Source organism: Aphis gossypii, chromosome 3 (assembly GCF_020184175.1).
Source record: "Aphis gossypii isolate Hap1 chromosome 3, ASM2018417v2, whole genome shotgun sequence".
NCBI classification, from domain to species: domain Eukaryota; kingdom Metazoa; phylum Arthropoda; class Insecta; order Hemiptera; family Aphididae; genus Aphis; species Aphis gossypii.
In genome coordinates this window covers 15,902,686-15,929,812 of record NC_065532.1, presented here as the reverse complement: position 1 = coordinate 15,929,812, position 27,127 = coordinate 15,902,686, and the positions used below count along the sequence as shown (strand labels likewise).

The window sequence follows — 27,127 nt, the reverse complement described above, 5'->3', positions numbered from 1 at the left end:
CAAAAGCTACCTCCTACCTCCACCCCTGGTTGGTGCTATAACAGGGATTTTGTGATTTATGATGGAAATTTTTGTTTATAAATGCTTACTATTTATGTTTATAATGGTATTGCTAAAATTAATATATATTCTAACTTTTATTGGATAAATACAATGGCACATTTAGAGAGGGGGCAATGTAGGCAATCGCAAATTGATAAGGGCTTTAAATTTTTAATGCATGTTGTTATTAATAACAATGATATAAAGAATGATTGAGTTGGTGGTGATGGTGCGGACTGCGGAGGGAATAGTGAGTGTGCTGCGGGTTGTGAAACTGTTGGGCTACGCGTGGGTTTTGACTTTTGAACCTATATACATTTTCATGCTATATTCGTGTTCACGAAGTTAAACAAATGTTGAGTGTTAATAGTTTAAGTTATGTTTAATTTTGAACTGAAAGCAGAATAGTTAAAAAAAAAAACGTGCTCTACATTACGATCATCAAAATAAACGAGATGCAATAATATGTCATTTAAATTTAAAATATTAATAAATTCGCGTTAAATATCTGATAACTATAATATTATGCGTTCAAATATTATGTAAATCTTAAAAATGTTTATAAAATATAAAATTTTATGACACTTTCAGACATATTCCATGTGTTATACAAAAAAAATGCAAGTTATTCGCCTAATTTTTATTAAATTCAATAAAAAATAACATATAGGTACCTACGTAGATGAGTATGTTTGAAAAACAGCGTATGTTTTGGTGTTAATGTTTTGTCCATGTGAAAAGAAAATTTCAGATGCACCAACTATTATTATTTATACAAAATATACACAGAAAACTGGCGGACTTATCTCCTTAAACCCTCATTATATTAATTTAATAGAAAATTTATTGTAATGCACATTTGTATTATTAGGTATATGCTTCTATAAAAATAATAGGTACACAGTGGTTAGTGAATAGGTATTATTTATTATACATATTTTTTATTATCATAATAGTATAGCATTGTCCACAAATATTGTTGGGCTAGCATAAATGCGATTCCCGTGCGGAATTACTCTTCCATAACTGTCTTACTTGATTCTGTTGCATTCAAAACGTTTTCAAGTTATGGAACATTAGGACTGAGTCCAGTATGTCTTTAATTCTACGATTCATAACGTTAAGATATCTATTTTGTGGTGGCGTGGGTTTACCTTGGTTAGAAATTGCTAAATTTGATTTTGTTCTGTTCATAGGATTGTTAATTTTGTGCACATTAGGGATGAGTTCAGCTGAACTCTCCATCTCTCTCTTGATGTCTGTGATTGATAAGAAAAGATCTTTAATATCTGGTAGCGTGACTAAAGCAGTTCTCGACATGGACAATCCCACGCTACCAGAGATTAAAGATCTTTCATTATTAATTACAGACATTAAAGACAATTGTCCATGTCGAGAACTGCTTTAGTCGATCCTGGTTCTGTTTTGTCGTTCTGTCTATAATAACTTTTAATCAATATTAAAATTGAATTATTTTTAGATATCGTATATTTAGTAGTAGCGCGATCAGGTTTAATTTTTTTTTATGAGGACCGAGGGGGATCCCCTCTGTGGATTTATCTCATAATATTTGTTACATAAAGCGACAAATATCTAATATTATATTATTTTTACACAACTATAATATTATACTAAACAATGATAAATATATATTGTCTTTCTTTATAGTTTATATCTTATAAAGTTATATAAACGTTGAGTGTTTGTATCGTTAAAAATTGTCACCATAAATGTACTGATCAACTATAGACATACACTCGTACATTTTATGTACAAAAAACAAGTACTGAAGTACACACTGGACAATGGACAGACCAGATACTGCAGGGTATACAAATCTAATTTTTTATATGATTATTCTAATTGTAAATATTAATAAATTTAGTTATGCTTATAATTTATATATTTATAACTTATTATTTTTAGTATAATAGCATGGTATATATTCCTAATTATTTGGGTCTTAATAGTTAATTATATCTGTAATGGCTATAATATGTTAACCAAGCTGGTTTGTTGTTCGTCTCCTTTTTTGTGTGCTCTTTTACTTTTTTGGTCGATGATGTCATTTTTCTCGATTTCAATAATTGCTTTTCTTGAGTCTGATTTTTTGAATTTACTTATTCGTTTAGTTTGTAGAAACTTCTTATGGAATTTTTGGTAACAAGTTTTACTTTCCAACCTTTACACATTACACTTATAAACTGATCTAAAAAGATTTACTTTTTACTGTATGTGCATCTTTTACAACGATTAGGGAAAAAAATAGATTTAATGAAATTATGACTTAAATCCATTCTTTAGTTTCTTATGAGCACAAGTTATACGTCGATATAACACTTTATAATACAATATTGATTAATATAGATAAGACAAATAGTTTTATTACATAAATATTAAATATTAATTGAATTCTTGAATAACACGTGCGTTATTGCTAATATAGTTTCATTCACATAATGTAACTATAATATTTTTTATTTCAGCTTGATAATATTTTATTTATTTAAACATCCTTATATTTTATTATAAATAGGTAACAATATGTTGAACAATTTATTTTATTAATTGATTTAGTTATTTTCTAATATGTTAGGTTAGAATTTCCATTATAACTAATTGTGTGTATTTAGTTTTAATCTCCTACTCGTCTATATGGGACGCTTCTATACTTAATATTACATAATATTATAATTTAATACTAATTATATTATTATTTTGAAGACTTATTTTTGAAATATTTCAGCAGGTTTTTGCAATAGGTACTTACTGTAAGCGTCTGGCATGCCTATGATGATTAGTTATACCTACCTATTTACAAATTATAATATGTAGTCCTAACCTAGCCTGGATTTCAATGAAAAAAGCATTTTTTTTAAATAGATCTTATAGAATAAAGACAATGCTTTCCGTGTACATAATTCGTTTCATGTAAAGGTACGGTTTCCCTGCTGCGTCTAGACGCGGCGTCTAGCGTCACTACCGGTCTAGAGGTAGGTCGCGTCTAGACGCAGCGTCCGACGCGGTAGTGCTGTTCCACTGTTCCACGCGTCTGACGCTGCCAGGGAAACCGTACCTTAACGGGTGCTTCAACTTTTATTTTGTATTTTTTTTTAGCATTATCGAGTCATTTTGTTGATTTTAAATGTTCTAATGCATATTTGTTTAATATGCAATATAAATTTAGTCTATTGAAAATATTATGATGTTATAATTATCTAGATAAATCGTTTTCTTAGGCGGCTCTCACACCGGAGCAATAGGCAACAAGCAACTAGCAATCGTCGATAAGCAATAATATTGCTAATTGATTAATCTCGTAGAAAATAATGAATATTCTCACACCGAAGCAACACGATGTTTCCTGTTGCGAACTTGTAGCAACATGCGTTGCCAGTGATACGGCTGTCGTGTTGCCGGTCGATATTTATTGACAGTGTTGAGCAATACGAGCTTCGTATTCGTATGGTTTTTTTTTTATTATATTGTTATACATATGTAAATTTGTGTTACCTCATATTCAATTTTTCTTAAAATTAATTAATTAAATTAAAAATGTGTGATGAATCCGCGTTGAACATAAAATTTGTAGAATACGTCGAACAGTATCCATGTATTTATGATTTCACTCGGGATGATCACAGTAAAAGAAACGCGACTGAAAAGGCGTGGAATGCAATTGGAAAAGAATTTAAATTATCAGGTATACATATTTTATTTATTTTTATTTAAAGTTATAGTAGTATTATAATAGTAGTATTTAATAAATTTATAAAGTGTAATTTTCTTGCCAAGGCAATGCATTTTCTGGTTTCAAAAAATACTTTTTCAAATAATCTCTTAATTCATGGGCAGATTTATTACTACAATGGTTATTGGTTGATTGTGCCATTTCTCGATTTCTACATTGATTTTCCTGATTTTTACTGATTTGGGGAACTGAAAAATGACCCTCGACCATTTTAATAAAATTGTGTAGAACACATGCTGCTTTTATAACTTTTATTGCAGTATCTTCATGGCACATTATTGGTTTCTGAAATATTTCAAATTTTGACGCCAACATTCCAAAGGCGCATTCAACGCTTTTTCGTCCACGTGACATTCTATAGTTGAATATTCGTTTTTCATTATCGAGAACTCGCTTAGGATACGGCCGCATGAGATTTATTTTGAGAGGAAATGCTTCATCTCCTACCATATAGAAAGGAAAATCAAAAGCATCATTAGGCATTGGTGTTGGTTTTGGGATATGAAGTTTATCTGTATCTAATAGTTTCCCAAGATTAGAAGCTTTAAAAACGGCACTATCACTAAACCTGCCTGCTTCTCCTACATCAATGGTTGTAAAAATTCCATCGGCGTCCGCGCATGCCATGAGCACCACGGAAAAAAAACTTTTATAATTGTAATGAAGTGAACCGGTTTTGTCAAATTTTTTTATACGACAATGCTTGCCATCTACGGAACCAATACAATTGGGGAGGTCCCATAATTCGTAGTATCGTTTTGCTATCGATTTCCATGTTTCTTCATTTGGAACAGGCATATATAAAGGTTGAAGAATTCGCCAGATAGCTTCACTGCACTCTTTCACTATTATTCCTATCGTATTGTCCCCTCTCATGAATATATGTGACAAAGCAACAAAACTACATCCTGTAGCCAAATATCTGTAACAAATTTTCAGTATAAGATAATAATAATAATAATAAGATAATATTACAATTATAATATGTTATATTATATTTTAACAGAAGTACAATGCAAGGAGAAATGGAAAAATCTACGAACAGCTTTTGCACGAAGCATGAAAAAACCCCCGTCAGGAAGTGCTGCCAATAACAAAAGATCTAAAGACTATTATTTGAAAGATGTCATGCAGTTTATTCTTCCGTTCATGAAGGTTAAGTCTCAAAGTAGCAATTTAAAAGATACCGAAGATAAGGACGAGCAAAATAGTGACACTGATATTGTAGATACAGATATTAATCAAGACAATAGCGATGTATCTTTACACGATGAAACACAATCTACATCAAAAGAAAGTTATAAAAAAAGGAATCTAGATGTGTCACAAGATAAATTTAATGCTCCGAATACTATAAAAAAACGCGCATTACATAATATGAAAACATCGACGGATGAGGTTGATAAGTGCGTCATTGATTATATTACTTCAAAAAAAGATTCTCAGACAAACAAAAATAATAGCGATCTTGATTTTTTCAAAAGCTTATTACCTGATATATCTAAAATGACAGATTATCAAAAAAGACAGTTTAAGAGAAGAACACTTGATACTATAGATTCAATTTTGGACGATTCGCCAACACAGAACACTATTTCATATGTTCAACGACCTTTATCCAGCTATTCCGGAAGTTCATATTCAGCACTGAGTCCTGAGCCATCCGTGGGGACGGTCGGATTTCAACAGTTGGGAAATTTTCAGTCAGAAGACTACGAACGAATTAATAATAATCCGACAACAGTACAAAATTACCTCCATACATTTACTGAATAGTATGATATATTATTTAAATAAAAATAAATATTAAAATTTAACATTACCTGAGTGTTATTAATATTTTTTCTCCTGCACTTATAGCTTCTCTGAAATTGGTATCACGTTTTGTAATACTATGTTCAATTAAATTCAAAAGTTGTTTAAATGTATCTGGGCTCATTCTATAACAGCTTTTGAACTGCAGTGGATGAAGTTTAAGTTCATCTGCATAGACATTTGCACCATATTTTGCAAGCTGTTTAAACGCTGGGTTAATCCAATATTTACGTTTTTTATTTTTTATTTTTCTTCTTAAATTCCACCAGAATAATAAAATATCGTCTTCATCAGACGATGACATGGTTGCTACTGCGTTGCTTATATTTGAGAGCTAGGGGCAATACGTATTGTCTGTTGATTATTGTTAATTGCTAGTTGCTCGTTGCCTATTGCTCCGGTGTGAGAGCCGCCTTAAGATTTAAGTTGTTTTCATTTGATAGGTTTATTGGGTTTTTCCATACACATTGTCAATCATTCGATTCATTTCGAATTAATTTTTATCTTATCTTTATTATTGACCGTGGAACTTTTTTTTAAAATAAAATACCAATTATTCTTTATTTATAAATCACTAAATTGTATAATAAAAAAATCGTGTCATCGTGAGGCATTTTTTAGACTTTTTAGTGTTTGTTTGGTTTTAAGGACATTTTAATTCGGACACTATTTAATTTAAATAATAATAAAAAATATAATAGGTGTACATAACATTGATATCCTGATTATTTTGTACAGCGAAACGCGTTATTATTGTTTTTTTGTGAGATGCGCGCGAGCAGACTAGCATCCGACTAGCATCCGACGCGATAATCGTCCTATAAACATTTATTATCGCTTTACATTATTACATACATATATAGCGGTCATCGGAGAGTGCAGAAAAACGTATTCGGCGTTTCGACGTGGTGGTCGATAAAGAAAGGAGAAGACGATTTTGATGAGGTATGTATAATATGTTTTATTTCTGTCGGAGGAGGAAAAAAACCGTCCCCACCGTTCGGGTCATCACCTCTATCTCCGACCGATTATTCTCCGACGGGGGGGAAACGGGAGGCGGGGCTCGAGACGGCGGCCGCTCCCCCGAGCCATTGGGCCCGCGCCGACGTGCCATTGGGCGGACCACCTTATCTGACCGTGACGTCCGACGGGCCACGCCGCCGCCGCAACTGCACCGCAACCGTTCAGTCCGCACTCGAACGCCGTCGCAGTCGTTTACAGTAACGCCGCACGCGCGTCATTTATAATAATAATAATAATATCGTTCGTATGTGGTTTTCTGTATAATAAAATATAAATTATTATAATATTGTGTCCGATTTTGCGATTTCGTTTCCGGTGTGTAACAATATTGTTGCAGTTTTTTTTTTTTTTTAATTGTTCTGTGCAGCTCTTTCGTCGATAAACGTGCGCTTACACCTACATAGTTATAATATATTATATAGGAATAACCGATTCGTATATAATATATTCAATATTTTGCGGGAGTATTATATTATAAAAGTCTTGTAAAAATGCCGCGGCCTAGTCGCGACTCGTACGGCGACCAAAAGCCACCGTACAGTTATATATCGCTGACGGCCATGGCCATATGGAGTTCGCCGGAGAAAATGCTTCCACTGTCTGACATTTACAAGTTCATCAGCGACCAGTTCCCGTACTACAGGCGGAACACGCAACGCTGGCAGAACTCGCTCCGGCACAACCTGTCGTTCAACGACTGTTTCGTGAAAATCCCGCGGATGCCGGACAGACCGGGCAAAGGCGCGTACTGGGCTCTGCACCCGGCCGCCCTGGACATGTTCGAGAACGGTTCGCTGTTGCGGCGCCGCAAACGGTTCAAACTGGTCAAGTCCGACAAAGACAGGTGCGTCCTATCTCTAATTATTTACTCTAATTTAATGTTTATATCATTATAACAGTCCTATACTTTAATTAATATTCGTATTTTACAATTTTTCACATTTTCTCGCGATAAATTAAATTTAACAGTATAGCATTATATATTATATTAATACGCTACAGCCTAACCTAAAGCATACCCTTATGAGACGACGAGACGTATAATATATTAATACATTTCGAGAGTTTTTATACGTATTAACCACGGTTGAAATACATTTCAACCATGGTATTAACGGCAAATTCGATAGTAAAATATGCCCCTTGATTCGTTTTGATGACTGTGATTTTAATCATTTATATGGTTATTCTGCAGGTTGGACAACGAACTGATCGCTCTGGCTAACAATTTGGCACACATGCAGCGCAACCATCCGGCCATGTCAGCGGCTTCGTCGTTGTCGTTGGCCGGCGCTGCCTCGTCGTCGGGCGCCTCGTCCGCGTCGTCTTCGTCTCCGTGTTCGTCGTCGGCCGGCAGTCCGCCGCCGCCGCCACAGCAACTTCTTCAGCCACCGTCTTCTCAACTCGGCGCGTCGTCCGTCGGGCCCGCGCACGTGCACCGTCAGCTGCACTGTTACGACGACCATCACAGCATCAGTCGCCGACGCCGCCGCAGCCGCAGCCGTAACGCCGCGGACGCGGTCACCGCCTGCACAACCAAGCCGGCGGTCAAGAGACCGTTCGACATCGAGAGTCTGATCGGGCCCGATCCGTCGTCGGCCCGACAACAGCCGCAGCCGCTGACGGCCGCCGCCGATTACACGGACGAAGACGACGACGCCGCGGACGACAACGACAGCGGCGGCAGCGGCGGCGGCGGCGACGACGACATTCTGCGTCGATTCCCGTCCATCGTGCCGGCCGCGTACAGGGCGCCGTTGATGGTGCCGTACGAGTTCCATCACGCGGCCGCGGCCGCCGCGGCGATGGCGTTTCAAGACCAACACCAGCACCATCACGTCCTGCAGCACCACAGCCAGCTGCAACAGTTGCACCACCACCACCAACAACAGCAACAGCAATATTTACGGTACGCCGCGGCGTCTTATTTTCCGCTGCACAACTAACAACGCGTATTACGATGTTGTTGTAGAGGTATATGTTATAATATTATATTGTGTATACGTATAGTCACGTGTTCGGTAATAAGTCGCGTACGACGTCCGACCTCTGACCGACCGCACTTTGGATTCGTACCTATGTATAATATAATATATTATTATTATTATTATTATATGTCGGATAAGCGTGGCGTTATTTGCGCTCGGCGCGATGACGACGGCGATGATAATATAGGTAATATCTGATCTCGTGTAGCGTGCACACACTTTCGCGGCGACGATTTTTATTCCATAAAATAATATGACATAATATATATTATTATACGCGCGTATATAGGTACCTAATACGTATAGACTTTCCTATGTACAGGGCCGTATGTTTACACTTTTTGCGTCCTGGGTCGAAAATATTTGTTCGCCCCCTCCCAAAATGTTATTTATATACAATAATACACCCCGTGGCAATAATGTCCCCGTTGCGCCCCCCCCCTTTAAATAAGGCCCTGTCTTGCGTAATGCGTATATACCTACACGCGGCGTATAAATATATATATATATATAATATATATATTATATATATATATATATATTATTTTAACCGTTGTTCTTAAATCATATATATTTACATAATTTATTTGTTTGTTTGTTTTTTTTCCTATCTATAAGGTCTGTACAAATTAGCCATCATTATATTATTATCTATACATATATTATAGGTATAATATTATATATTTTAATCGAGTTAACTTAATATAATATGATGCCTACCATATAATATTGTAAAACAATAACGTACTGAACCTATATACATTATAGTATATAATATTATATAATTTATCGTGTAAGAAAATTAAATCGTAGTTTTTAGTATATATTTGTTATTCTGTGATGTAGTTTTTAATGTGCAGTAATAATTATCATAGGTACCTATATTTTCGACGAAAAATATTATTTCTTATAATATATATATATTATATCGATGCGATTTCGTTTGCTGCCCACGCTGTGGACCCTAACTTTATTCTGATACATATGTATATATATAAGTATACCTAGGTATAATTAACACACATACCTACTGCGAACACTCATTATTATTATTATTATATTATTATGATTTGTTTTTAGTTTTTATTTTATACATTATATTTTATATATTCATATAAATGACCTAGAAAGTTATATTTTATATGTTATAACTCTGTTACCCCAAAATTCCTCGTGTAAAAAAAAATTGAAGAAAAAGGTGAATAATTATTTATTTATTATTATTATTATTATTAGATATTATCATTTGAGATTGTAATAATCGTATTCGTAGAATTTGTATTATATATAACCTATATGTATAATATTCAAGTGCAGAGTAATGTTTGTCGAATAAATGTGCAATTTCGTAGAAAATGTTATATTACATTTATTTATTTTTCTTTCCAATATACCTTTCTGAAGATATTGTAAGTACGCTAATATATATTTATAATATATAGGTATTGTATGAAAATATTATAAACTATATGCGTGTGTACTGTGTATAGTTGTGTGCGTCATCGACAGCAGTCAACATTTTTGTTGCTCATTTATAAATAATGCAGTTGCAGAAGTTAAGTTAAAATTCAGAAATTCAACATTGTAAAAACATTGAGTAAGTATATCTTGACATAGTAAATTTCATAGCAAAAAATACAGAAATTCAATTGTTCAAAAAATTTTTATTGGCCATTTCCGACATAGGTATATTATAAAACAAGCAAATTTTGAAATGAAATTTATTAAAAATAACTTACCTCCGAATGTTCAATATTGAATTAATCGTATTTTACTGTCGTTTAATCCAACTATAATTTAGGTATATTCAATTATATTACTTATAATGTATAGATATTATGTATAATCAATATTAATCGTTATTGCGTTGGCGTCGTTTCATTTTTTCACAATTGTGCTGTATATATAATATTGTCTATATAAAATCATCACTGAATACTATTATTATCTGTGTAATATTTGTACCGCAGCCACTGCATGCTACATTATCTGTAATCGAATGGAAAAGGTCGTTGTTTACTATATACATAATCATATGTATAAAATGTCTATATCATAATTTTATATTTCAGGCATAATAATAATATGTACATATGCTTCTCGTCATCATCGATAATAGAAAAAAAACGTGTTTTTCTCAGTTTGCATAGACTACATGCTGAATAGTGAACACACACTGTGTGTGTGTGACGTGTGTATATGTTTTAATAACAAATAGCGAAAATCTTCTATAGTCATCGTCGTATTATATAAAACACAAAATAATATGTACTGTGTAGGTACTTCAAGATGTGAAAAATATATTTTCAAACAAATGCGTTATGGATGGTTAGTAGATATATATTTATATTTAGTGTTATATAGTTTTCATACCGTGAAGGTCAAAATGCAATTATTTGTTTTTACATTTTTTTCCGAATAGTAAAAAAAATTAAAGAAAAATCTCGTGTCACAGCTGTACAATACTTTATATTGGTTGGAAGTGCGTATCCATTATTTACACACCGAAACGACCTTACAAATATTTATTTTTTTATTTTATGTCGGATAGTTTAGCGAAACGTATACATTAATTTGAATAACCGTGCAGTAAAGAACAGGCGCGGTATAGACCATATTATAAAATAATTTTATTTATGTCTATAAAAGGATGAACGCGAATTGTCTTGTGAAAATAAATAGTGTCTCGCATACTAAAATATAGTCGTTGTGTTGTAAGTATGTAGTTACTAGGTACATACATTTGTGATAAATTATTTAATAGGTACCTATATTATCCTAGCTTATTCTTTGCATAATATGTGCGGCGTGAAGTTGGCTCCCGGAGTTCACCTCTACCATGGTTCTATGTTTGTAAGTGTAGTTGTAAGTTCTATTCTAAAATATGAGCGTTATCAATTTATAAGATATTGCTTACAAATTAGATTTAAAATTGTGGTAAATTACATGTATAATCACTGGTGATTTATATAATATAATTATTATTGTATAATGTTCTAGGTATACTCTTGTATTATTGTATATATTATACATTATATAATAATATCTATCTATATGGTAGGTATGTACTCGTATATAGCATATACCTAGACTTAAATGTACATAAAAATAAATTTTCGCATGTAAGTAAGATCGTCACTTGAATATGACTTTACCGATTTTGTAAATTTTTTTCTGTTATGTTCATAATTTTCAGGACAAAGTCTGTATATGAATGAAAATTTTTGGAAAATCTACCGGAAAATTTGGTAATTTGTTACAATTTTGTTCTGCCATATATGGCAGAAAACCTAGATAGAATTAAAGTTTTTCTCTTCAAATTGACATGCCTTATTATGTAATGCATATTATTTTCCTATAATATTATGTTTGTATTGTAACTATATTACCATATAATTACAGATATTGTATATTTCTAACAAATGTTAAAAAAAACACAGTTTTGTTACGTAAAATATAATTATTATTAATAACTATTTTATTTCATCCGCGTTACCAAGGTAACATACAAATAAAAAAAAAATTGAATAAGCTAAATTATTCGAGTATTTTGTGAAATCATACTTAGAGATCGCACTTGAACCGGTAGCTTGGTCATTAGTTTCCTATATTTGTGTGTGTTATTGGTCAGTTGGTGGTTTATTTCCTTGAAAAAAATGCTACCGGCGAGGCTTTGAAATTTCGGTCGGTGTACGCACAACGCACTCTAACTATACGTGATTATCGATTCGATGAGAATGACATGAAGAGCGTATTAATAGGGATTAGGATTTAGAAAAAAGGAGAATAAATAAATAAATAATAATAATAATAAATTTGTCAAGCGCGATCCAAAGTAATGCCAATAATGTATTATTAGACACATAAGCTAGCTATACTCAAATGATTGATTTTTTTCAATTTCAGATATTTTTCTTAAAGATCCGAAACAGGCAGATCGCTCATCTCGATCAAATAAGTTCACAAAGTGGTACATCTACGCTGACTTTTCCGTGAACGAAATATGCTAAGACAAGGATACACGAATATTATAATATGGTACTCTATTTTATATTTGTTACTTAGTTTTCGGTAGAAATCAGATTGTATACAGCTATACTGCAATAATAATAATAATAATAATAATAATTATAATAATAATTTGTATTATTTTATATTATATATATAAAATTTATATTATAAAACCTGCAGGATAAAAAATAATAATACAAAATTAATGTACATTATACCTAATGAGTACCTAAATGTTTTTAATATATATATCTATAATAATAATAGGTAATATATCGGTATTCCGAATACCTATAAAGGTAATGATTAATGCATTTTTACGTCATGTCATTATACGCATTTAATGCGAAGTGATGTTGTGTGTACTCATGTCCGCTGCAGAAACTTGTACATACACATGCATACTGCATAGTATATATTATTGTATACAATATACATGGTATATTATACATATAGGTATTTGGTATTTTGGTATAAATTATAAAAAATTATCTATAATAATTTACTAAACAATATATTATATATATTATAGGTATATCGTGCGTGTGCTTTGATACGATTACAGACCATTAACTTCGACTCCCGTTCCTTGGCCGCATTTGTTCGTAAGCGGATACAGACGCGTTTGTATAAAATAATATTAAAACAGTCTGTTTAGATTTGATTTTCTGATCATAGTTTTTTTTTTCAGCGTTTTTTCTTCTCACATCGTTGGTTATTTTATCAGTGATAGTTTGTATTTTTAATACTGTGATCTATGATACAGTCTTGCATTACATTATCTATATTGGCTGTATCGGAATTATAATAAATAAATAACATTATAATGCATTACTTGTACATCATAGGTTATAGGTACTTAATTTTCAGGGTTTTTTTTTTTTTTTTTTTTTGAAATACATCTTAATAATTTAATATTTAATATTATGCTATCTGCAATGATAACACATACCTGTAAGAATTTCTTCGATTAAAAATGTTATTTAATATGTACACAGAAATATTTATATATACCTACCAATGACGGTTCTAACAAACATTTTAACTTACCTTTTATTATATATTATATAATATTTAATGTATAGGTATATAGAGTTTTTAAAGCTACGCAATTTATCGATTTTCTTATTTATAAGCTATAATATGATAAAAAATGCTTTGAAGATATCATTATCTCTCGACTCTTTCCATAGTTGGGTTAGCCACAAGTACTGAAATAAATACAGTTATTAAGTATTATATAATTAAATAATCCAATCTAAAATAGTCAAATATAGACGTTTAATATTGCAGCTTAATAGATATTTATATAATAAACACTACTTCTATGATTATATACGAAAGAATCAATTAACTCGGCCCAGAAAATATACGTAGATACTTTTTATTTAATTATTATTTCTCTTCCTATCTACGAATAATTCACAAGATAATAATTTACTATGTACTGCTAATTATGTAGGTGCCTATAAGTAATTTTACAGACGACAATCCGTTTCGCATACCATGCCTACCTGTAATGTATCTGATATCACACTCAAAACAGTATTCAGCATTTATCTATAAAATGTAAGTTATACAATAACGTATGCGGCCTTTAGTCAAAATGTATGTGATTATAGAAATCGTAATTTTTTTTTTTGGATTTATGTTATTGTAATCTGTGATTGATTGCAGTATTATATTACAATAGCCCGCTGAAATTAATGTAATGTACCTATCTATAAAGTATATACACATTACACACAAATATAATATTAAAGTTGTTTCAATATTAAAGTTAATAATAAAAAAAAATAATAATAATAATCTATTCATTAATAATCCAATTAATTAAAGGTATCCAAAGGATCAGTGGCGTAACTTCAAAATTTGGGCCCGGGAGCGAAATTTTCAACAGCTCCTTCTCAGTCAGACATTATATAATGGGGTAAGAGAAAATCATGTACTAAAATTATTTTATAAATTTTTTAATTATATTATAGCATATTTTACTAATTCAAAATTTTTTAATAATTTTGAAATATTAAAAAAAAAAAAAAAAAAAAAAAAAAAAAAAATGGTTCTATAGTTTATTATAAATTAAAATGAAAAACAATGAATATTACTTCGGGCCACTTAAGAAAACTGGTCCGAGTACACCTGTACCCTCTAATACCTCGTAGTTATATATAGGTTAAAAGAATAGATATTTATCATGAGTGTAATGTAAAGTGTTAACATAATATAATGTTATTATAGTTATATTGTATTATTATAACTATTACACGGTCTTGAAGGTTAGTTTTTTACGTGTTAATATATCAGAAGTCTACAAATTTAGTACTAATTGCTGTAGGTTCATGTAACATGTATAATTGTGCTTATGTAAGTATAAGGATCAACATTTAAAATGAATTCAAGTCGGTTGACTTGAAAATGCATCGTGAAGTACTTATGATTATACAATTAAATTAAAATATTATTTTGTTGATAATAAATTATTCAAGTTTTAATACATTTAAAAAAGTTTTCCTTTATTTCTATTTGCGTAGTAAATTCGGAGATATTTGACCTAGGTACTATATACTATACGTATCTGTTGCTGATGTCATCGTACAACAATAGTTTCTTAATATTTTCGAAGGATCATTATTTTATCATTTTACACATTTTACCATAAACGCAAACAATGCTGACTATTTTAGTGGTCTGTACCCCTTCGATGTTGATCAGAAGTGATGACTTGCGGGGGCTACATCCACACATATTTATGAAAGTTAAATAAAAATTATTTTTATTTAGTAGGTAGTTGAAATTAATCATATTTTTATAAGGAAGTTGCAGGGAGCATGCTTTTTCTAATGAATATTCAACAGAAAATTATTGTCCTTGCTCAGTTGCGCGTGTGGTCGCATATTATTGTTTGGTAAGTATAATGTATATTATAGTTATAAACTTATAAATGACAATAGATGTATATGTCTACAGTAGGTACGGCACTCGCGTAGTGTGCATATATTTGTACAGTACATTCATGTTACTGAATTCAATATAACAAAATATTAATATTGTATTATTTACTACTACTATATTTAAGCTCATTGGCCTTTTTTCTAGGTTATTGTGCAAGTTATATAATTATATTTATCATATTATATAAGTTATATTTTTGAATAACTATTTCATTTTTTTATTTCTTTGTTTAATATACAATACAGGTTGATAATGGCACACGTCCAATGAAGTAGCTCATTGTGTCCTTAATGTAGATATACATTCTTAAGTTTAGTCGAATGGTTTCAGACGTTTAATACGTCTATTATGAGTTTCTAGTAATTGGACGGTCAATGAATTGACATGGTGGTTTATAGCTACGTCTCTTGTTTACAAGTAAAAATTCGGATTTCGTCTGCTATTGTATAGGCAACATCATAGCATGGAAATATTTTCTTAAAAAAAAAAATATCCAATATTGGATAAATCAAAAAATAAAATTTAAATATAATTTTAATTTGGTCAAAAATCAATTCCCACAAGACTTTAGAATAGGCTGGTTAACTTATATCATTTAACAGAATTGAAATCCGATTATTTTAGGTAGATAATATTTTGTCTGCAGGTTTTTAGGTCTAAATAGTCACGAATCAATGCTGCACAAGTCTATACGAAATACGAATATTATTTATAATGTATTAGATATTATCACAAATATTGTAGTCCGTGACTCATATAGTCAACATTATCGATGTATACCTATACTTACACTGCTCTGTGTTTATAATTTGACATCACTTAAAAAAAAATGTAAATTAGTTTAAACAATTTAAGATTTGATTTTTTTAGTACGTATTTTATTATAATATTACATTTTAATAATTATAGTTTGCTTTATTTTCTATATTTCAAACAAACACGTTAAATAAAGAACCTAGCTGGTAGCATGATGAGGACTTAACTACTTGAGAGACATTTTATATAGGGGGGGCGGGGTCCTTCTATTTGCGCCAATGGTTTTATTTTGTACGTCAATATGTACGTAATACAAGTTCACGCAGAACACTCCATTGCAAAACTAAGTTTCTTTTGAAACCTATATAGTCTGCAATCAGCTGCTCAACTGAATTATTATACAAATACATTATGTACCTATATAGGTACATCGTACATATGTGTGATAGGTAATTAGTAATTACTATTTATATATATATATATTATTATTATATAGGTATCTGCAACAGGTATATGCATGTATAACAATATACTCGGTCGGCACAATGCCGAGGTGTAATGACACGAGTTTCAAAATTCTGTTTTTTGACTTAATTATTAACAATATTAATAATATTAATAATAATAATCGTTTTGTGGTCTATTCCGTTAAAATTTATTTCATCATAACGTATTTACGGTGTATAATAATATAATGTACGCCTGAGGATCTCTTATAGTAAAGGTTTTACTTGCGCGCCGCTATACGTTGTAATTCCTTATTAGCTTATAGGTCCACGGGCGCAATAATATAATATGATACACCGGCCGCCCGCTTGCCCGATGGCCTAACAACTCCTATATATACGTTGTATACCTATGTCCTATATGTATACTATTTAAACCGTTCGGAGTTTAAACATTTTACGCAAGTGCCTACGCCAGTTTATATTATATACCCGTGGATAATCTATATATATACTATATGTATGTGTGTAGTATCAAGTACCGTTAATATACTTAATCGTTGCATATAGAAAATATTATTTAAACGGCTAATATATATGTACTACACGTAGTATTATTGGCAGACTTGAGTAGTTATATTACACTTAAATACATATGTGAACGAGCCAAAATTATCGCACAGGTTAAAGATGCGAGTTGTGGATAATATACACGTGTATACTTAAAAATTAACTGAATTACTGTGAAAAAAAATGTATGCAATTTATATTTTTACACCAATCCCAAATTATATGTTACATTTTAAGGTAATAGTCAATACATAGGGTGTGTCATAAAAAAAATTACCCACTTCCTGAATAATTCCAAAAAAAAAAAAGAAAAGAAAAGAAAAGAAGAAATATTATCGCATTTAACCTCTTCACTGTAGTGTGTAAGTATTACATACCTATGTATTATAATATGTGCACATGTCATATAATTTTTAACTGCATTTTTTTATGAATATGATCAATAATATTATATATTTTTAGACTTATTCTAAAAACACGATATTTCGTACAGTTTGTTGTAGGTACGCGTAGGCGTATTGCAGGTTCAACAGTTCAACACCGATGCCCCAGCTCTGGGGGTGATTTTGTATCTTCGCGGACAGAGGTCGGGGAATCCCATTCGAAATTTATTGTGATGACGACAGCCTGGGAAACGGTTCAAAAATATGTCGCATCGTCGGTTTATATCGTCTATATCTATCTATATATACCTATAGCAATATAATAATAATATTGTATTATTTAGACGAACGGTGGAATAATTGACGTGACGTGTTGATAATTCAATAAGTACAGGAAACGGATCATTTGAACGGCGGAAACGATGACGAGCTCACCAGGTCGGACGGCGTTTTATGTATAGTATGTTGTTTTATCTCACTCCCTCTAATACGCCGCAATGTATAATGCACAGCGGTCTCGGGTTTCGACTTGGTCGCGGGTCGTACATATAAGATATCGACAGCTGTCGTGGTGGGTCTCGTCAAAGCGAAATAGACCACGGGAGCATGGAGGCTAATTGGCGTGTTGAACGGTCTAATTTGCTCTTTCTCACTTAAGGTATATATACCATGCACTATAGCACCCGCACACCATTCATGTATATATATGTATGTACTATAATATTATCTATACTACCTATAAATATTATATACATTAAACGTATACATAACACCTTTATTATAGATATATTAATACTGCGTATAACCGCGACTTCCGCCTACCGATATATATATATATATTATATAATACGCATTATCGATGTTTACTGCAGTCGTCACCGACGTCTTCCCCGTTCACCTTATATATATTTTATTCTTATGAATCCAATGGCCCGGAAATCCTACGACGTACGTTGCTGTAGCTATCGCCAGCTCTCGGCTACTGCTGTACGTAAAATATATAGGTGCCTGCGCGTCATGGGAACCGGTCACATCCTCCACGGGGCACCACTACTACCCTCCACGGAATTATATATACCTATTTGATAAGATATGTATGCGTATTACTATAATATAATATATATTGAAACTATTATCGCATCGTGTCTAATTATATTATACATTTATATACTATTACACTGTACGCGTACAATGAACACGTGTAGTATATCATCAAAACTATAAATATTATAGAATTATACCATACGTTTTATGTATAGGTACATAGCTGGTATATACACGTACAGATGGAGACTATAAGTCGGCTTCGCGCCCGTCGTTGTCGTCGTTCACGCGGCTCAGTTCATTATTATAATATTATTGTATTACAATAATGCATAATTATACGCGCACCTACCGCCGACACGGTGACAAATCTATTACCTCCCGCTGACGTGCGCGGCCGGCCCGGGAGATCGTCATCACGCGCCCGTGATCCAGGGTACGTGCGATATGCCGCCCGTACATAATTTATTCGATCTGGTAAAATTTGGTGAATGAACGGATTTTTCCGTGAAAACGGATTTCTGTAATTTAAACGAATAATAATGAGACAAAAACAATTAAAACCATAACGACAATAGCCGCACCGCGGGCGTGCTCTTTTATTTTTTTTTTTTATAAATCGATCGCTGCACGTTTCATTACCGAGGTATATATACGACACGACGACGATTTTTTGCGATCGAATTAATCGATTTCTTTGAGCGAAATACTGTGAACAGCAAAGTGAACTGCACAACACTGCAGTACCTAAATGTCGGTAGTGTATTTTATTTCTTATAAAATAATATCAATAGGTACCTAATATCTATACCTACCGCTATGTATGTATTATATAAAAAGAATATGAATTATAACTTACTTAAATATTGTATATAAAATGAGAAAATATAATAACTGAATTGATAATTATATAGTATACGACACGTCGGCACATCATATCAAATTCGTTTGAGAAAGTTAGAACATTGTATTAACTGTTAAAAAATGTAATTGCAATTATAGTTAATGCATATTGCATATATATACATTATTAATGAAAACTCTAATATGTTATATAAGTTTACAGATATATCTCAATTTATAATCGTCAATAAGTATACCAGTCGATTTGATCGAATTGGAAAATTTTAAGATTATAAGGACTATATATAAATTAACTATGTTTGATTTAAGTTTCTGTAAATTTTGTTGGTTATTTGAGCTAGTATGTATAATAAATATTATAATACTTTAATAGCTTTATGATTTATTTGACACAAGTTTAATGATAAATTGAAAGTACCTATATAATTTATGAGATCTTGATATAGGGGGTTAATATATGGGGGGGGGGTTGGTGGAAAAGTCCCCCGGAGTTTCCTCCTTATTTTCATAATAAACGTATACTTACATAATAAAAGCTATAAATAAAAAACAAAAAGATTTTTATGTGTATAGATACTATACATAAAAAGCTTGAAAATACATAGATAATTAGTAATGATTATCTGCAAAGTACTGCAAGTATGCATATACATTGTATTATTCTAGATAAATTTGATTTTAAAACAATAGTACACATACACGATTATGTTAATATACGATTTATGTACCTATACTCGTTGTTAGAAACACGGAATAATTCAATATTCTTATATTTAATACACATTATTTTAATACACATCCGTTTCCGGACACGTTCAATCCCTTACGAATATCGTTCGAAATTATCCGGTCAATGCGGCGGCTATATTATAATAATATAGTTCTGCCGGTTGGGTACGCGCGCGCGCGTACCTACGTTTCAATCGAACACGCCGCGGCAGAGCACGCCCCGAGACCAAGCGCCGCCACCGCGGTTTACTGTATGTGGTTCTCGGAGTCGGTGGTATTTTTGTTCCATTTCACATCCTTTCCCTCTGTCTCTCGTTCTATGCATGTATATAATAATATAACATATTATAACGTATATACCATAGTTCTCGTGCACGACAATAGCGATTAACCGTTTAATTTCCAACAGTGATCGGTTTTTTTCCTTCTTCTTCTTCCTTACAATATATATATTACGCATTACCATTATGTTATTTCAACCCCGTCGGATCCGACCGCGGCAGCAGCAGCATCGTCGGCGCGGTGGAATGATGGGCCGCGCTTGAGCGCAACGGACCCAACAGTGAAATGGTGCATATCATTAGATCACGAGAACGAGCGGTGGCGGCAGTGGCGGTGAAGAAGAAAATGGGATGGAAAAAAAAGCAATAACAAATTTATCGACCGGCGTGCGACGAGATATAAAACAAGACGATGACGTGGGCACGTATACGTATATATATTATATAGGTACCTATGGTGGTTCCGACGTGACTGGGCATATATATAGGTACCTACGAATATGAAGAAAAAAAAACGGTCTGCGGTGGCACGTCCGACGATTTCGATTTGTTCCGAGCGCGTGCTACGCTACCGCCGCTATGGGCATATGCACACGGAAAAATGAGAAAAACAAAATGGCTGTCTCATTTGTGTGTAATGTGTGTGTGGACGACGATGAGGACGACTTCGACGACGAAATAACGCGTGATGTATAACAGACGGACAGACAGACAGACAGACATACAGACAGACATATATACCTACAACCTATAAAATCCTGTAGGTCATGGGAAACGAACGCACTGCAGATCGGACTCCTCATCGTCTTCTGTCTCCGGCTCCAAGCCGCCTTGAATGATGGTTTCCAAAATACCGAGTCCTACGGGTTCGTTGCACAACTACAATAATAATCAATGATACTTTTATATTTACCAAAAAAACCATTATATTATTATATACATAATCTAATTAATTCTAATATAATGTAAGGTATACGAGTGAATCAATAATAGGTATAATATATTTAACAGCCGTGCAGATTTTAATCCTGCGGGGCTGAAAATGATGTTGATAATTATTTTTTAAGATTTCAAATTTTCAATACTACTACTTAACCAGTGTTAAGTCGACGTAAAATTTGAGAGTATTTAAAAATAATCTTTGTGTATATTAACTGTTAACTAATGTTTATTATTGTTTTGATACCATTTAATCCTTAAAATTGGAAAGTATTATCCTTTATAAGTATCGTAATGACGTATAAGGTAGGTTAAATGTAAATAGAGTGATGACTGATGAGTTTTATACTAATAATTGAACTCAATAACTGATTTTAATTACTTTTAAAGTTTGAAACGTACTTGTATAATATATAATATACGCAACTGCGTTGTTTTACGTGGATATAAACAAAGCAATATAATATAAATTACTAACTTTCAATCTTTATTCTAACCTTGTCGGCGTTTTCTTTATACAACGCTATTTCTGTATGTACATGTTATACGTGCATTGAGATAAGTGAATTTTAACTAACGCTAGAAATGTACTTATAGTTTTACTTAACGATATTACGTAATGTAAGAAATATAATAATGGGTATTCGGTGTTTACTAGTATAAAATGTGACCCCTCAACCCTACACGTTCAATAAAACAGTGAATTGTGATCAACTGTAAATGTGTATCTAAAGTTTCAATTTTTGATTTAAAATTTTAGTTAATTACCTATGTCAAATTATATGTTACTATGTTAGTGTTAAAACTAAACTAGGTAAAAAAAAAAACAAAATTTAATACATATAAAATCTTATTAGAGTTTAATGCCACTATAATTATACTAATCGGGCTATAAATTAGTACAAATTATAAACTACTTTACTATCAAACTATAGAATAATATTCGAGGGTTGGAAATTATAGCGTGAAGTTCAATTGTCTTAAGAAACAATTGCGTTCGAACTTCGTATCTATACTCTCCATTACAGGCTACAGCTATTATATATTGACGTTTTTAAGTTGTCCAAGTTTTTTTACTTAATCGAGTGTTCGATTTATAAACTATATACCTAGTAAATGTATTAAACTATCAACGTGCAGCACAGTTCGAGCTTACGTACTTTTATTAAAATATTGTGTAATATAATATTATTACGTAGATATATATAGTGTATATTATTATCTATATTGTTGTGCAATTCTCGCGGCATATAAACTCATTATATGATAATGTCCACAGGTGTGTGTCCAATATAGGTAATGGTTGAAGGACGTATTCACGGAGTTCACTACCCCTATTCGTCATGTGAATACAGGTAATACATTTTATAATAATTATTAAACTACCAATAAATTAATAATTATAATAGATCGTAGTATCATTGAATCATGAAATATTCAAGACAGTCCGGGGTTTTTATAATTCCATGTTAACAGCGGGTTTTTTAAAAGAATCTGAGGTTACAATTAAATTTACTATGGAAAAATCTATCAGTTGAATAACGACTATATAGGTAGTTATATATTATATCCAGTTAATAATAGAAGCCTCATCACATTCAATTTTTTTTAATACGCCACTATAATACTGTATGTTTGTATATGTGTCTATTTGCAATAATAATATATTTCGCAAATGTAATTACTTACATTATTTATGCAATATTATGCATATAGATGTATTATAATATAGGTAGTTGCATATGACAAAATCGTTGTTCGTTTGATTTAGTGTTTTTATATAGAACTAGTAACTATATTGTTTAAATTATATAGGTATGTATAACTATACTGCCTAAACTTATACGTGTGTAATACTGAACCTAATTTAAATTATAATCTATGATAAAAAATACATTCAGAAATATCCGTTATAATAATGCGTTATTACATAATATTATAATATAACAAATATATCTATTTAATTTTGCACGTCCGACGTGTGCCTTAATTGACCTATGCTCTAGTGCTAAATTTAAGAACGAAACACATTACAGCTTCTTATCGTATGTTATAATCTCTGAAGCCCTTACAATAATCAACTCGAATCTCGTATAATATAAAAATATATATATGCGATGTACATTACGTAAAATAGTATGTAAAAACTAAAGACATTATACATGCATAATATTAAAGCTTCACTCTGGTTAAAAAGTGAAAAGTGTACGAATTAAATCAATAACTATATATACTTACCACGATCACTTACTGCGTCATCATTTTCTCAAGTATTTCAAAGGCTGCTACTACCAAGGGCACATTTGGAAAATTTGCGTCTTGGAGCAACTGATTTTTGCCACCCCAATCCTCTCAGGTTAGTTTCTGTTGGATATTTTTCGAATTTTCATCTTCAAACTTCGAGGTTTTTTTATATGTGATTTAAAGTGAACTCATTTTTATTGGAAAAAACTGTCTAAATCATTTGCATAATATATTTCTTGAAGATATTTTATCTGTTCTTGGATTTCCATGGTCTTCAAGTTTTCTAATTGAAAGAAAAACGAGTACTTCTCAAACGACTGATCATAGTCTATTATATGCTTTTTAGCAAGTTTTAAGTTTTTCTCAGATAAAAAATTATGTAGTTTTCTTGAAATTATTATAATAACGTTATTATTACTAATAAACAAATTGCATTCAAATAATTGATTTTTTAGTATCAATTTTTAGGATAAATTCGGCATATAATTAGGTAATAAAAAAGGATATGTACTACTGGAATACAAATAGGCTATACAACCTGTGTTTTTTTTTTTACTTCATTAAATAAAATCTGGAACGCGAGTAGTTTAAGTATGCACCGATTTTAAAAGTAGATAGATGTGTACATAAATATATAATACGTTATTGTAAATCATAGTATTAAATTTTTATGCTAAGTTAATTACTTATTCTGCACGTTATATTATACGATATATTGTTTTTATGCGTGTTTTTATATCTACATATAATATATATATATATAGAAATTTTATATTCATTCGCTTAAAATAATGATATTGTTTACGATAACGACAAATTGACTGTAATTAAAATACATGTTTTCTTTATATTCCACGCATAATATAATATAAAATTATTAATATTATATTAATAAATAGGTATTCAAATTTAAGTAAACTGTATGTAATTATTTTTTACACTTGTTCGCAACGTGTTGTGCATAAAGTATCATTTACTCCCGTGTATACCATGCAGTGTTTGCAGGTCGCTTAATAAATATATATGACTTAGGCGCCGTCGTGGGTTTTCTCACACTTGACACGCACAAGTAGTCCAATCCGTTTTGCATTGTCAACGGCCAACACACCGTGTCGGCTTCAGAATTCTTATATACTCTTATATATTATTATGTAGGAGAATAGATTGTTTCTTTATGTGCGTGTACGCGTAAGCGGCGTGCTCCTTTTATTTTCTTCCCTTTTCTCGCTGCATAAAACGTGTATATAGTGTTACTATCATTGTATGTACGTATCTCGTAGTACCTTTTAATCCCTAGCCCAAACGAAATGATCAAAATAACAATAATAAAAAATGATAAAAAAAATAACTCCCCCGATGAAATTACCCGAGCAATAGAAACGGAATAAGTACGACAGTGTCTGAGGACGATTAATAGTCCATTGGCGGCGTCAGCAGGTGTTAAGTGTACGGGGGCAGCGCATTACACGCATCCATGCACCCGCAGCCTCGCGCACTGCACCGCCTAATCGATCGTCTCTCACATCGATTACACCACCGCCGCCACCACTGCACACACTCGCCGGCGATCACAGCTCAATAATATTACATTGTTATAATCATTACATATATTACTATACGAATTATTCTAAACCGTCTATTCATGCAAAAAATGAGTCACATAACAGTTAGGCAAATAAATTCTCTGCAGAATCTCTATTTGCGTCAATATACATAGTATCACGTATCTATTATGTACACGTCATAGAGTAAATATGTGCTGTATAGTTCATTTTTCGAAACATTCAATATCTTTAAGTTTTCTGTATAGTCACCGAATCAACACTCCTAACATTCGGTATAAATATATACGAGTGGTGATTGATTGTAAAAAAAAAAAAAAAACAAAAACCATTGAAAGGTAGTTTCCCTCGAGGGTAGTAGCTAGGCGGATAATAATGCGTCGAAAGTTGTTCCATTTAAATCTATTAAATATAAAATTATTATTCTCCGTCTTATACAAAATACCGAAATTAAACCGTCGATATAAGAAGAGTTCTGACAATCCGGAGTGTTTTAATTCGTTAGTCCAATGTTAAACGTTGGTCAAAGGTTAAAATAAAGATAAAAAATATAATGTTGGGTTTAGAAATGAAAATAAAATGGTCACTATATATTTTATATTAACAACACGACTAAAGTTATGAAGACTAATTGGATATATCATGTTTAGAACGAACAGAAATATTAAAGACCATTATGAAGGCAAGTAATGATCAAAGTAAAGAATTTAGTTAGGGTTAACCAAAAAAGAACATGAGACTATATAAAGCGGATACAAATGGAACATTACGAAATTGATATTTTACACAGATATAGGTATGTATACTTAGTATTATAGATTTAATATTTACCTATATACTATGTATATATAAGGTGATGGGAGACAGACGAATTAGTATATGGTTGGGTTTGCAGCGTAATTAACGTTAAAATAATTGTTATTAAGGAGGTCTGTAAACGTACATCAGATCAAATACGGATAGGTAATGAGTTCTGTGAGTTCTTGGAAAATAACCGGCAGTCATAAAGGATTTTTTTATGCAAGACGACTTATGATTATAAATTATAGTTAATGTAAAGCATTTTAAAAATGAATCCGATTTATAAAATTATATTTTTAAACCCTATAGGTTTGAATGTGACTAGATTATTCATTTTTGTTTTTAGCGACATCACCAAAAATCGTCAGTACTCGATGGTTCCTGTATTTTTTTTGTTTTAACAATAAAACTCTTATTGAAATCAGACCAATTTTCAAGGCATGAGAGTTTTTCTTGCAGCGTGTTCCAAGTAAAAGGTCATAAGCGTTTTATTTTTCTGTTTGATGAAGCGCGTCGACATATATATATGTAGACTTTTAGCTTGTACGTAGCCACACTCACATTATCAATCATTTACGACTAACACAAAAGTTCCGGTGATGTTAACGTGATTATTGAACTTGCTGAATTTTGTTTAAATAGACATCATTAAAACATTAAATTATATTCATTAGTTTTGATTATTATTTGAAATAGGTCAGAACAATTATTATCATTCATCACAATAATTAATACCATTTAAAACAATGGTTTACGTACAACTATAGTATATAAGTAATAAAAGTGTAAACTAAATATTAACCTTTTAAACAATAATTATTTTAATTCTAATTTATGAACAATGTTTAACGATAAAGCCATAGAGGTAAAACAAATTGATTCGAATTAATGTCTTTGAATTTGACTCTAGTATATTTGCCTTT

General features: G+C 31.7%; 3 protein-coding genes and 1 long non-coding RNA gene across 5 annotated transcripts in view; 3 read left to right on the top strand and 1 right to left on the bottom strand.

The window, feature by feature from the left end:
• The window catches only part of LOC114125303 (isatin hydrolase-like), a 108,322-nt gene that overhangs the window by 8,088 nt on the left and 73,107 nt on the right, over positions 1-27,127 (bottom strand). The window lies entirely within an intron of this gene.
• On the top strand, positions 3,460-5,615 carry LOC126551295 (uncharacterized). Its single transcript, XM_050204258.1, has 2 exons — positions 3,460-3,745; positions 4,800-5,615. Exons 1-2 carry the CDS (start codon positions 3,598-3,600, stop codon positions 5,567-5,569), a joined length of 918 nt encoding a protein of 305 aa, XP_050060215.1. The 5' UTR covers positions 3,460-3,597; the 3' UTR covers positions 5,570-5,615.
• Positions 6,316-9,952, top strand: LOC114125297 (fork head domain-containing protein FD4-like). The gene is made up of 2 exons (XM_027988890.2): positions 6,316-7,475; positions 7,827-9,952. Exons 1-2 carry the CDS (start codon positions 7,123-7,125, stop codon positions 8,575-8,577), a joined length of 1,104 nt encoding a protein of 367 aa, XP_027844691.2. The 5' UTR covers positions 6,316-7,122; the 3' UTR covers positions 8,578-9,952.
• LOC126551296 (uncharacterized) lies at positions 10,373-13,514 on the top strand. 2 transcript variants are annotated; one of them, XR_007605164.1, is made up of 4 exons: positions 10,373-11,333; positions 11,402-11,472; positions 12,526-12,657; positions 13,163-13,514. It is a non-coding gene; the product is annotated as an uncharacterized LOC126551296 (long non-coding RNA). The 2 variants fall into 2 exon arrangements; XR_007605165.1 differs by lacking the exons at positions 10,373-11,333; positions 11,402-11,472 and adding an exon at positions 12,114-12,454.

Excerpts from the sequence above, each read along its gene's own strand:
- LOC126551295 (XM_050204258.1), top strand. The coding sequence starts at position 3,598 with ATGTGTGATGAATCCGCGTTGAACATAAAATTTGTAGAATACGTCGAA. Across the intron at positions 3,746-4,799 it reads AAAAGAATTTAAATTATCAG|AAGTACAATGCAAGGAGAAA; the intron begins GTATACATATTT and ends ATATTTTAACAG.
- LOC114125297 (XM_027988890.2), top strand. The coding sequence starts at position 7,123 with ATGCCGCGGCCTAGTCGCGACTCGTACGGCGACCAAAAGCCACCGTAC. Across the intron at positions 7,476-7,826 it reads GTCAAGTCCGACAAAGACAG|GTTGGACAACGAACTGATCG; the intron begins GTGCGTCCTATC and ends GTTATTCTGCAG.